Source organism: Bactrocera neohumeralis, chromosome 2 (assembly GCF_024586455.1).
Source record: "Bactrocera neohumeralis isolate Rockhampton chromosome 2, APGP_CSIRO_Bneo_wtdbg2-racon-allhic-juicebox.fasta_v2, whole genome shotgun sequence".
NCBI classification, from domain to species: domain Eukaryota; kingdom Metazoa; phylum Arthropoda; class Insecta; order Diptera; family Tephritidae; genus Bactrocera; species Bactrocera neohumeralis.
The window spans coordinates 33153670-33168026 of NC_065919.1; the positions used below are offsets into that span (position 1 = coordinate 33153670).

The 14357-nt window shown below is 33.6% G+C and overlaps 1 protein-coding gene across 12 annotated transcripts in view; it reads right to left on the reverse strand.

Annotated features, from left to right (window-relative positions):
* Positions 1 to 10396: 10396 nt before the first annotated feature.
* LOC126763529 (uncharacterized) overlaps positions 10397 to 14357 on the reverse strand; it is a 51919-nt gene continuing 47958 nt past the window's right edge. For all 12 annotated transcript variants that reach the window (XM_050481136.1, XM_050481127.1, XM_050481119.1 and 9 more), the window contains one exon: positions 10397 to 13947. In XM_050481136.1, the coding sequence (XP_050337093.1) occupies positions 13673 to 13947 (275 nt within the window). In that variant the 3' untranslated portion in view covers positions 10397 to 13672. The remainder of the gene's footprint in view (positions 13948 to 14357) is intronic.

Consider the following 14357-nt stretch of genomic DNA (forward strand, 5'->3'; position numbering starts at 1 on the left):
CTTTGTTCGCGGAGGTAGCCCAAAGGCTAGTTCAAGAAACCAGATATCGCAGATGAAACTAGTTTTTTATCCGTATCTGAAATGTTAAAATAGCTTTATAATGTAAGCACATATAATCGAGTGGATCTATATGGGTGATGTGTATGTGTATTATAATTGCATGTCCATACATATGTACAACCAAAGCTAAAGCGATTGTTTACTGCCAGGTACATGTATTCGTATATTTAATAATATGCACGCATGTTAATTAGCTGGTTATTAATGATCTTTCTTGCTGGTGTCCGAGTAGCAAAGAAATAGATGACCTTGACTTCGATTGTTGCCAATAGAAATGGAAAGCTCTCACTAATATGCTTGGTTATGTTTAAGTTCAAATCACTAGTTACTTATACTGCTTACGGGAAATATATAAAAACTTGTAAGCATCAAAAAGAATTATTTTTATATTTAAATAAAATAACGGTTACTCAGGGAATAGATATTCGGTTCCGAAATTATTCGAAATAAATGTAATAGAGAAATAGCACACTTATTGATGCAAATATTTGAAGTAAATTTTTTTGATAAGTTGCATATTACAGCTGTTTAGAGAAATAACACACTTCTTGGATATTATACAAGTAGATGACTTCTAATCGAAAGTTGTTCAAGAAAGTTATTGCGTTTAGTGTGGAATTTTAAAGGGTAGAGGAACACATTGGACTCCAGAAACATGGAGTGTTATATACGAACTCATTAGAAAATAGAATCATCCTTCTAAAATCGCAGAAAACCGGTATTTATTGCTATTACATCAGTCAATTCTGATTCATATACAAAAATTAATAATATAATCTTCAAGGCTCCTCCACGTACCTCCACTTGCAAAGTTGGTCGAACAATTGTGAGAAAGTTCAAGGTTGATCCATTTACTTAAGTCGTCTCGCGCCATCCAGCAGGCTTGTCTGAAGACGTTTAAATGACAGTCCTCTTTATGCATCGAAGAGGGAACACTAGACCTAAGGTAGCGGTGCAATCAGCGTATAATAATTAAGGCATCGAAACCGACCGGAAAAAAACGCTTTTAAAAAAGTGTTTGGATTATATTTTTATGGAGCGATGAATCAAAAGTAAATCGAATTGGACCCGATAGTAAAACGTTTGTCCATTGTCTAAAATGCCAATCCTTAAGCCCAAGATACACAAAAAAAAGGTAAAAATTGGTGGAGGCAATGTTACTATGTGGGATGCGTTTTCGCGGTATGGGCTGAGACCGTTGCTCGGAATTGTTTGTAGAAAAGATCAGTATTCCTATTTAAACATCCTAAACCACACAATGTATTCATCCTCATTTAAATCAATGCCTGTAAATAAAAATGGACCAAAACATGCAGCTAGGGCAGTGAAGGACTCGTTATCTATCGAAAATATTGATGAATTAGACTGGCCTGCCAAAATCCCGATCGTAGCCCTACTGAGAAACTTTGAAATGATAAGATCGGCCAAAAAAAATCGAAATTCGGAGGATTTTTTGGCTGAAATTGAGAAAGCGTCCTATTATTAGTGTTTGTTCTTTTTTTATATAATATAATATCACATCTAAAATAAGTTTCAAAAAAAAAAATATATACAAAATGTTTACATAACAAATAAGGAAGGGCTAAGTTCGGGTGTCACCCAACATTTTATACTCTCGCATGATAAAGTGATAATCGACATTTCATTATCCGTCATTTACATATTTTTCAAATACCGTATTTGTGTAAAGTTTTATTCCGCTATCATCATTGGTTCCTAATGTATATATTATATAGAGAAGGCATCATTATATTGGAAGAAGGCGTGGTTGTGAACCGATTTCACCCATATTTTGCACATATCATCAGGGTGTTAAGAAACTATAATATACCGAATTTAATTGAAATCGGTTGAGTAGTTCCCGAGATATGGTTTTTGGTCCATAAGTGGGCGACGCCACGCCCACTTTCAATTTAAAAAAAAAACCTGGGTGCAGCTTCCTTCTGCCATTTCTTCCGTAAAATTTAGTGTTTCTAACGTTTTTTGTTAGTCGGTTAACGCACTTTTAGTGATTTTCAACATAACCTTTGTATGGGAAGTGGGCGAGGTTATTATCCGATTTCTTCCATTTTTGAAGAAATGCTTGAAGGAAACGACTCTATAGAATTTGGTTGACATAGCTGTAGTCGTTTCCGAGATATGTACAAAAAACTTAGTAGGGGGCGGGGCCACGCCCACTTTTCCAAAAACATTACGTCCAAATATGCATCTCCCTAATACGATCCTTTCTGTCAAGTTTCACTTTAATATCTTTCTTTATGGCTTAGTTATGACACTTTATAGGTTTTCGGTTTCCGCCATTTTGTGGGCGTGACAGTTGGCCGATTTTGCCCATCTTCGAACTTAGCCTTCTTATGGAGCCAAGGAATACGTGTACCAAGTTTCATCATGATATCTCAATTTTTACTCAAGTTACAGCTTGCACGGACGGACGGACGGACGGACGGACAGACGGACAGACAGACAACCGGATTTCAACTCTACTCGTCACCCTGATCACTTTGGTATATATAACCCTATATCTGACTCTTTTAGTTTTAGGACTTACAAACAACCGTTATGTGAACAAAACTATAATACTCTCCTTAGCAACTTTGTTGCGAGAGTATAACAAGAAAAAACGTAAATTCGGCTGTACTGAACCTATAATACCCTTCACAGCGGTATTTTTTATTGTTATTGATCCGTCAGTTTGTATTACATATTATTATTATTATATTATATATTTTAGTAGCCCGATCTGAACACTTCTTCAGAGATTGCAACATTGCCTTAGATAATAATAAATGCCAAATTTCTTGAAGATACCTCGTCAAATGATAAAGATTTCCATACAAGCATTTGATTCCGAGCGCTCAGTTTATATGGTGGCTATTTGCTATAGTAGTCCAATATCGGCAATTCCGATGTGCAAAATTTCTGGCCAATATCTCAAAAACTGAGGAAAAGGCTAAATCGCCTCAGCTCGTCATACTCATCAATTCTATATATGTATATGTTTTAGGGTTTTTACCCGTTTTTTTGGGTGTCACAAACTTCGTGGCAAACTTAATATACCTTGTTCACGGTATAGTAAATAGATAGATGTATTGAAAATGATATTTTTAAATCGTTTAAATTCAAATATTATTCACAGCAATAACTGCAAAGTGACATATTTTTTAGATGATCGTCTTTCGTGTGCCCAAACCATATCGCATTGCAGGCACCGTGTCCAAAGTTACGCTTCACTTTCGTTTTCCACACTACAGCCACAGAAATGAAATCAGGGAAGAGATCATTGCCAACGCAGCCTACTAAGTTAAGAGATTCTTCTGAATCGGAAGATTGGATTTTCCTATAATTTTCTTTGCTTTAAGCCGTCTTTTACTTTTAACTTAGAGTTCTTGAAAGTATCCGTATGATATAGTTAAAACAGTATGTTTTCCTTTTTTCGCCCGTGATTTGTAAATTGTTTTCTTATCTTCGGAACGTGAAATATTTGCGATACGACTTGAGCTAATACCTGGTGGAAATAAATAGCTTTCATTGGTGGGAAGCATATTGTTTCGAAATTATAAATGTATCGAAAGGATTTACATATGAAGGTGCATTTAAAACCTTAAATAGACTTAAACATTGGTATGATTTTGAAAAAAACTCACCAATGTCAAAATGTGTAACTTTCCTCTCTGTAGCCTTGTATTTCCTCACTGTTGTATGTATTTAATGGTCCCATGAACGTTTTATTTCAAGATTGGAATTTTTGGATTGTGGTGGAAGAGAAATTATTGTGACTCCTTTTACTGGCAAGTGACCGTTCGTTTAAATGGCATACCGAATCTGATCTTGGAAGAGCATTTTTCATAATTTGCGGTTTTTAATTTTTCAGTGGTACAAGCAGCCCATGCAGTCATTCAGCTTATAACCGTTACCAATGATTCTCGCTCAGTAGATGCTATTGCATCAACCTTACTTTGCATGACAAACCCTTTGGTAACTTACAAATACTCTGTACAATTGAGAGCCCTGTATCAATCACGTTCCAACTTGAAGATGGTGAAAACTTTTGTTTATCGTACTCTTGCTTAAGTACGTAAGTTGTCATTTATATTTCGGGATGAGAAAGCAAAAATAAATATTAAACATCGAAAATCGCTTTGTTGTTTTTAAAAATATTTACAATAGAGATCTATACATTTTTTATACACTTTTGCCATTATACCTTAATCAGTATTATTAAGTGCTCAAAATGCAATTGTTTCAGTCGTGGTCCGTTTTTTGATATTACTACAACTCGTTTTAAAAAACTAAAGAGCAGTTTAATTTGGATAACTCAAAAACAAATTACATAGAAATTAATAATATTCATACATATATATTTGGTATATAATAAATTCCTTTGTATTTTAGCTTCTAACTAAACTATGTTTTATCGACATAATCGTCTAGAGAGGCATGTGTCTAAGAGAAAATTTCTCGCCTCCTCGTTCACATGTGCATTATTTTGTAGAGGGCATCTGCCCAACTCCTTATTTCTTCGGCGTCTGTATTCACCCTTAGGTCTCGATGAATATCAGCATTTCTGTAGGATCCTTGTTTTGAAAACTTTGTATAATATTAAAACTGCTATCATTGGCACATCCCCACAATTGCGAACCATATGACCATACGGGCTTGATTATTTGTTTATAAAGAAGTAATTTATTATGTATGGTCTCAGAGAGCTGCAACGAGTATGATTAAATCAGAACAAACACTCGTGCCATAAATACAATCAAATCAATTCAGTGCATCAGAAACAACATTGTTGATCAATTCGAGTACCCGCCAGCGTCAACTGATTTGATGCAGCATGAACAATCTGTTCTTCGGCAATCACTATCGAGTAAACGGTATGGTTCAAATCGTATCACGTCAGTTCACAGCGTTGCGACGATTGTTTGAAAAGATGTGAAACTGCGGGTAAATCTACGAGTACAGCAAATTTTCTCGAATAGAACATAAGTGCACGAGAAACTCAGTGTTTAGGGGATGATATATAAACCGAACGCTGTCGATCATTTCAATCACTGAAGCATGAGTATAAGCCATTTCGGGTATTTTCTGCTAATGCGAACGTTCATAAACAAATCATGTATAAGCTGATCGCTAGTCATTCAAAGTTGTTCTCTATCGCTGATTTGAAGACAAACGGTTCGAATCGTGTACATGAATCGAACTGACAGAATCAGGCAGAGCAACAGATCAATCCCTGATTATGAACAAAAAATGTTTACCCGTTGTAGTTCTCTGAGTATGGACCGGTTTGACTTTCGCCCAATTAGCCATTTCATTTTCGACAGTTTCAGATTAAGTTCAATTCATTTTTTTAATATGCTCTTTCCAACTTAATCTAGTATCGAGCGTGATGCCAAGATAAATATTTGGTTGTATTTGCATATGGTATGCAGATATCTAGAATACTTATAGGTTGATAAGTGATCCTTTTGTTTGTAAAATTTACATGAATCGATTTGCCACCGTTTAGTTTTCCAATTTATTACAGAGCTGATTGCATGTTGCAGGCTTAGCGCCTACCTAAGTGGACTTAAGATACTTAAGATACCCTGAGGAACTCCTGCTTCAATTTATTTTAGTTTGGAGAATTTATTTCCATGTTTGACACGGAAAAATCTCACGGCGATATACGATTTGCAAAGGCTTGGAAAATGTGTCGGACGGATTGCTGTATTGAAAAGATAGGTGAGCTTCAGTAAACATATGTATGTATGGTAACTGCTTTAACATTTCAGCTGTAATTAGATCGAATCCAGCTGCTTTTTTAACTTTATGCTTCTTAATATCACTTTTAAGTTCACAAATGGGGATTGCTGGGATTGTTGCATGATCCTGTTGAATACTACTGAGGAACGGTATTTCTCATTTGGACGAAAGTTTTCAGCTAGCTGTTTTGCAAATGCATTAGCTTTATTACGACGACTTGTAGTATCATGTATTGGAAGCAATTTTTAATGGTACAACGTGGCTTGTTGTACGTTTCAGATACTTTAAACTTTACAAGAGTGAGTAATCACCTTTTTTGTTGAGATAAATATTTATTAATTGCCTCATTTCTAATATGAGCGATTTCTCGTTATACTCTCGCAACAAAGTTGCTAAGGAGAGTATTATAGTTTTGTTCACATAACGGTTGTTTGTAAGTCCTAAAACTAAAAGAGTCAGATATAGGGTTATATATACCAAAGTGATCAGGGTGACGAGTAGAATTGAAATCCGGATGTCTGTCTGTCCGTCCGTCCGTCTGTCCGTCCGTCCGTCCGTGCAAGCTGTAACTTGAGTAAAAATTGAGATATCATGATGAAACTTGATACACGTATTCCTTGGTTCCATAAGAAGGTTAAGTTCGAAGATGGGCAAAATCGGCCAACTGTCACGCCCACAAAATGGCGGAAACCGAAAACCTATAAAGTGTCATAACTAAGCCATAAAGAAAGATATTAAAGTGAAACTTGACAGAAAGGATCGTATTAGGGAGGGGCATATTTGGACGTAATGTTTTTGGAAAAGTGGGTGTGGCCCCGCCCCCTACTAAGTTTTTTATACATATCTCGGAAACTACTATAGCTATGTCAACCAAACTCTATGGAGTCGTTTCCTTCAGGCATTTCCATATACAGTTCAAAAATGGAAGAAATCGGATAATAACCACGCCCACGTCCCATACAAAGGTTATGTTGAAAATCACTAAAAGTGCGTTAACCGACTAACAAAAAACGTCAGAAACACTAAATTTTACGAAAAAAATTGCAGAAGGAAGCTGCACCCAGGCTTTTTTTAAAAATTGAAAATGGGCGTGGCCTCGCCCACTTATGGACCAAAAACCATATCTCGGGAACTACTAGACCGATTTCAATGAAATTCGGTATGTAACATTTTCTTAACACCCTGATGACATGTACAAAATATGGGTGAAATCGGTTAAGAACCACGCCTTTTTTCAATATAACGCTATTTTGAATTCCATCTGATGCCTTCTCTGTATAATACGAGTATATACTTACATTAGGAACGAATGATGATAGCGGAATAAAACTTTACACAAATACGGTATTTGAAAAATATGTAAATGACGGATAATGAAATCTCGATTATCACTTTATCGTGCGAGAGTATAAAATGTTCGGTGACACCCGAACTTAGCCCTTCCTTACTTGTTTTAATTAGGGTTGGTTTTGTCGAGTGGTGTGCGTGTTTGTTGCCAGTATTATCCCAAGCTGCTTGTTAAATTTCTTTCGTAAATGTGTCAACTTCTAACTTTAGGTCTTTAATTGTTGTAATTTTCGGACACTTTATTTTGGTCTGAAGTATTTGTGTGAACGAAGTTCAGTCCGTTTTTTGTTGTATAGCTTCAAACTAAGATCTCTTTTAATAACTGTTTCACTTAGTGTTAAATATAATGTGATCAGAACTTAGATCCAACCTACCTTCTATTTCGAGATATCTTCCTGGTTATAAAGAAGTCTATTAATCTGGTATGGGTATCCGTCAGCCAGTAAGTTGGTGTTTCGGTTGATACAAACTCACACCCCGTTTCTTGAGTTGCCTGGAATAAGCCTCGCCTTTTAGCGGTCGTTAGGCGCGATCCCCAGTAAGCATGCTTCGCAGTAAAGTCGCCTCCCATAATAAATTTGTGTGGGTGCATATTGAGAAGTTTGTTATATTCTTCAACGAAGATTTTGTATCTTGGCGGACAATATATTGCAGTAATTGACAAGGATTGCAGTAATAGTTGTGGTTTGAATATTGTGCGTACTTCTTTGTAATAATAACAGCAGTGCCTCTCCTCGCACAATTACTAGCGTGGATTGTGTGATAGTTATCGTAGTTTTTGAAAGTTTTATGGCTGTGTCTCGTAAAATGAGTTTCCGATATTAGACATACATATATATATTTTCTCTTTTTGTAGAATAAGTTGAAGCTCTTCTTGGCGCTTTAATAGTCCATCTGCATTCCATGTCATTACTCGGCGACCTCCATTCATGCCTTAGATTTGCTTTATTTTTTATTTTTTCGAGGTTATCTAAACGGCTCAGAGATCGATATTGAAGTTTTCTTGTTTATTTAACATCTCAAGGATTTGATTTAGTAGGTCTTCGGTCAACTTTGTGCTTTTTTCGTTCACCCCGTTTGAGTTGCTTTTCAGTACTTCAGAGAAAGTAAACTTACTCGTTTGTACACGATTCTGCTTGTTGACAGTACTTTTATTACTTTTTGTTTCTTCAAGACTTTGTTACGAATGCTTTGAAGCTCCTTGTCAACAATGCAACCTCTATAGCTTACCAGATGGCTTTCGCCGCAGTTACAGCATATTGGTTTTTCTGAGTTTGGTTTTTGGCACTCGATGGTTTTGTGCTTACCACCGCATTTAACGGACTCTGACATTTTGCCGCACAAGTTCTGGATGTGTCCAAATGCCTGGCAATTTTTACATTGTGGGATAAGTTTAGAATTCCTAATAGGCTCAATGAGAACAAAGGTGTGAAGAATGTGTTTGATTTTATATATTTTCTTGATGTCTTCATTAGAATCAAAAGTAGCTAAAAACATGTTTAAAGGTTCTCGTGTTTTCTACTTGAGGTTATTTACGACGTTCATAACATTTAAACCTTGTTCTTTTAAATCAGCGATAATACATATCACTAATGCTACACGAATGATGCAGATTTTTAAACATAACCTTTATTTAGCGCTTTTGTTTGTCTTCAAAGGAATACCATGAAGTTCCCAACGCAGACAACATTTTTGTCACCGATCTATAGTCATCACTTGATGTAACACTTACTTTATGAATGTCGTTATTTAATAGTTTTAGTACAAATGAACTTTTGGTATTATCTTTAATTAGGTTTATTTAGTTCTTTATAATTAGAGATATTTGAAATCTTCGGCTCATACTTCGGTTTTTCATTTTTAGCTGTGTGGTTTTCACCATTCGGTCATAAAGTATTTTCTTTAATGATCATTTCTGGTGAAGCTTCGGCTTTACGCTTTTTATTAGGCTTTTAGTTTTTCTTTAGTATGTTTCCTTCCAGTATGTTTCCAGAGCTAATTCTTCTTCATCAGTTTCGTATTGTGATTGACTATAATTAGGCACAAGTGGGCGATTATTATTTGGTTATTTAAGCTTTTAATTTTCACTTTTTAATTGTTCGTATAATTGTTCTAGTTCTTTCAATTTTTGTTTCAACTTATCAATTTCGGAAACTAATTTTTTCGGTTGCCTTGTTGGTATTTCTTGGAGGGGGTTGCGGGGTACGAAGCATAATACAGCTATATTTTATATGATTATTGTATAGAGGCTTATTTGTAGGTGTTGGCAGAGAACATATATGATATACTTATGTTCTCTGGATAAACTTTTAGCAGGTGCAACATCCTCTCCACTCAATCATCTCACCGCACTTCAAATTCCAGGCGATCTCCGTGAAAAACACTTCCGTGTATAATCAAGTTTTTTAATTTAATTATTGTAAGTATTTAAAATGATTGAATTTATTGAATTTATTTCTTTCACACTTTCTTTCTCTCCACTTCGCTCCAGATTTGCCAAATACTACTACTTATTATAAATTGAATGTTTTTGAGAACTTCTGTAAAAAATATTTATATAGAATGGAAAATAGGCAAAAAAAACCAACTATTTCAGTCAGTTATTTTGTACAAATACAGTAACCCCAAAAATTTGTTGAGCCTCTGAAGAAAGATCTTTAAGTTGGACGAAGCAAGCCAGTACATTCTACTATTCCCAGGAATATCCTTTAACAATAAAATTTTGAGACTTTTTGGAATATATGTACCTTTTGAGTAACATTAAAATTTTGAAACGTTTTGTGCTTGTTTTCAGTAATTTTTATTTTTTCTACTGCGCACAACAACAGTATTCATAGGATTTAAAATCTATAGTAATAAAATTGAGTTGATTTTATGGATGTCCACTGAAATATGAACCGAATGAATCAAACAATCAGTAAACATATATGTGCATATATATTACATACTCACACAGGTTACAATGAAAAAAATGTCTGTTGCTATATTAAAATTAAAGAAATTTATTTTCTATTTTTCTATTTCTATATTATTTACATATATATTGTGTACATAAATATTTACAAACACATTTCATAACAATATACTAAAGCCTAAAACAAACTTAACTGATTGGTTTATATGTATAATTTTTAACATATACATAAATATAGCTTTAATTATATATATTACATGTATATAATTATATACATACATATGTACATATGTATATGCATATGTTTATAGGTATATGTATATCGTACTGCTATTCATTAATTGATTGACCCTCCTTTTTTATCTCTAGATTAAACTATTGGGGTACTTACAATATGTCATACAGCTTCGTAAAATCATAAAATCCTAAATTTTTATACTAGTTTTAAAAAATTGTTGTGGGATTGCATAGTAAAATAAGTTTACGCAAATACAACTCTACGTTTTCGAAACGTTATAACTCATAACTTTATGAGACTATGTGAAACCCCTATACTCGTATGAGAATATGATATCAATATCTTACGGTGCTGCCAGCTCCACATGAATTTAATAGGGTTAATTCGCGCAAATTACACATGTTTTTGTGATTTCTTTGTGTGGACACAATTAAAATCTCTTTATTAATACCAATGGTATATCAAGGTATGGTATTCCAACAATGAGAAATATAATTTTCACGAAACAATATTAAAAATACGGCAATAGCAGTTTAAAAAAAGGAGTTTTTGAATTTCAATTTTTCATTTCTTTAGATCTCTTTGAAGGACAAAACTCGATTTTCGCTTTTTTCGAAATAGTCGAATAATTAAATATAATAAAAATTATTGAAAAATTTGAAAGTATGATAATTCAATAAATATACAGAAATAATGCTAAAAATCTTAAAAGAATCGATGCAGTAGTTTTGAACTTATGACATTTTGACTTTCGAGCTGTGGAGAAAACGCTTTAAAGTTTTGAACAAAAAAGTAGAAATGATAAATGTTGTGTAATTTATTCATGGTTTTTAGGATCCAATTAATTCCTCCAGCGGTATTATTATTATCACTTAATATTTCTTAATTTACTTACTATGCACTTACAGACATTTTATATACTGCATAACACAAATGTACATACATACATACAATACTAAATATTTACATACATTATTATTGAATATCTCTAATCCTTATGCCCATATAATTAATTGTCTATAACAAATTTTAGATTTATTTATTCTTGTATGCACTCTTTATACATCTTTAAGGAAATTTGCAATTATATTTAATGTGTGTATTAAGAAAGGCACTTTGTGTAAAAGATATTAAAATTATTGAATCGGTTAAGTATATGGTATAATATACTATACGCGTCAAAGGTTAAACCATATTAAGTACGTGTTGTGAGTTCTGAAATTTCTTTTATTTTAAGAAGTACTGCCATACAAATTAGTTGACATTGACGTTTTTGAAAATGAATGAATTTAGAATAAGTACAAGATATTTTGTTAATTATGATAATATAAAATCTATTGAAATGAAATTCCTAATTTTTTCCAATATAAGTCTGATCGGGTTATGCTATATGGCGGTAGAAAGAAAAGAATTCGACAAAAAAAGACGGAGAAGCAGGCTAAAGGGCTGAAAATGTGAAGTGTTTATGGTTCTAAAACTGTAATAGCTAATTATTCGTAATCTTGGTTTCGTCGATTCCATTCCGGAAATTTTGATGTCAAAGATTTACCATACTCTGGAAGTTCAATTGTTCAAAATATCGATAAAATACTGAAAATCGCCGACTCAGAGTGTCAGGTTAGCACTGTTTTGATAGCCCAGAAACTAAACACTACACAAATATACGTTTTGAAACATTTAATTAAGGTTGGACACAAAAAGATTCAACGATGTGTGGATTCCATAGAAGAATTGGCACCCAATGATTGATGTTGCGTGTGAAAAATTCGTCTAAAAAGGTTTCCACGATAGTGGCATTATGAAATTACCTTCAAAATTGCAACTAGTTATCGAACAAAACGTTGCATAATTGCCCTAATTTCGGAACATTCTAACGATGCTAAATAAAATCTTCAATTTTATGCAAAAATAATAGATTTATTTTTATTGGACCTATAATTTGACTACTTCAAAGATCAGAAGCAACAAGTGTTCAAATGTTGTTAATTATACTCTTCCCCGATGCGTGCGACTTTTATTTAATGTCATGTCAACAAAGATGTGAAACTTTAAGCAATGCCCACTATCTATTTCTCAATATCAAAAGCGAATAGTCACAAAACTTGAACTCGATAGCAAGATTTTTTCAGTTTTTTAACTAATGTGATAAAAGAAAATTTTCCTATTCGGATTCTACAAAAAAATCTTAGAAGAATTAGTTATGCTAGTTTAGGCAACTTACAATTCTTGAAATTAAGCTAGTCAATGTTTGGTACAATAAAAAATTTTATTCGAAAACTGTATCAAGTGTAACTGTAAGCAATTTAAATTCACTAATTTTCCGTGTATAGATCACGTTTATCACAACCATTAGCCTACTTAAAAATATCAAGTATGTAAATTGCTTGCCATATCAACAATCGTCAAAATTGCTTCCATTATCAATTGAGTAGATTTTGGCTGAAAAAAGAAAATGAAGCGGTCATATAAAGTAAATAATCTTAGGTCAATGCTTTCACCTTTCTAATATTTTCAAACTAAATATAACTATGAATATTTAAATATGTATAATACATTAAATATGTATATTCTTAAAAACTTTTAAATTTTCAAAAAAAATTTTTTTTTGGAAAAGTCATTTTTAATATTACTTTTGTACAGCCAAATACTAATTCACATTATCATCATTCAATCATCAACATTGCTGATGAGAATTGTTTAAGGAAATATGAATCATTAAGTCCATTTTTGCACAATTTCCTTAGGCGTATATATGTAAGTATGTATGTAGGCATTTTTCACCTCCTGTAAACTATGGCTTTGAAGTAATGAATGGGTTTAAAATTGTACTTAACAACTGAAATATCGCTAGATGATTTTTTAGAAATCCACATCTTACAAATCTATGACTACACAATTATAAGAATGCACACATTATACATTTTGATGTATGTATACATATACTCTCATAATTCTAATCACTTATTTATTTAGGTATTCATCACATTTATGACTGTGGGTGATACAAATACATATGTATATACAATATATTAATATACAAATTGTTTCTAAATTTACATGGTACACTTCGGTGTCTTCTGTCAAATGAACTACGTTCAAAAACAAAAAGATCTCTCCGACTCCGTGTTATTGACAGCTTTCTGAGCTTTGGGGTCTGATGATGCAGTGTTCTGACTCTTCATCACGGTTGTGGCCTTGTAGTTTGAGTTAGGATTGTCATTTATATTATGACTCTCAATTGTTTGATGTTGTTGCTCTTTTGATGCGTTGTATGAGAGATGGGCAGTAAGTGTGGCGATTGCCTCAGCTTTATGTTGAGTGGTATCGAATAAAATAGCTTTCATTCCATCACATTCCTCTGAATTTTGTCATCCATAATAGAATTGGGAGTTCACTGGAACACCAGTCGATAATGTACGTGGAGCTGTGCCATCGTAAGATAATTGTTGTTGCATTGCGGAAGGATCAGTGGTCTTGATTCGACGTAGTGTGGACGTTGTCGAATACTGACTGTTGGTTGTTGAACCTGTCATAGGGGGCGTTTGGAGATTCGGAGGTCGCTTTAACATTCCCTCAGCATTGATGATGTAGCTCGCACGTATCGTGGGTGCAGTTGTGTACTGTCCAATTGAGGTCATTGGACCTATGGAAAATTTGTTAAATATTAAATTCATAAAAACAAGTAAGAAAGGGATCGAGAATCTAAGCAATGTTATATATACATACATAAACTCTATATAACTCATACACTAACGGACACATTCGGTATAAAATTTGTTGAAAAAATTAAATCATATATGGGAAGTTAGGATAGTATGACCCAATTTTATCTACATATTAACTATTATCATGCCACATATTAAAAAATATTCCCTGGGTTTCATTAAGGTAGCTCACATCCAATGATCAACGGAGCAAAGTCAGCCGTATGTTCGAAAATCCTGGTAGCAGTTAAATGAGGGTTAGGTCAAGTTTTCCCCCATTAGTATCTATATACTGAGTAAAACATGTTCAGCAATTTTCATTGAGATAACTCAAATATTGACCGATATA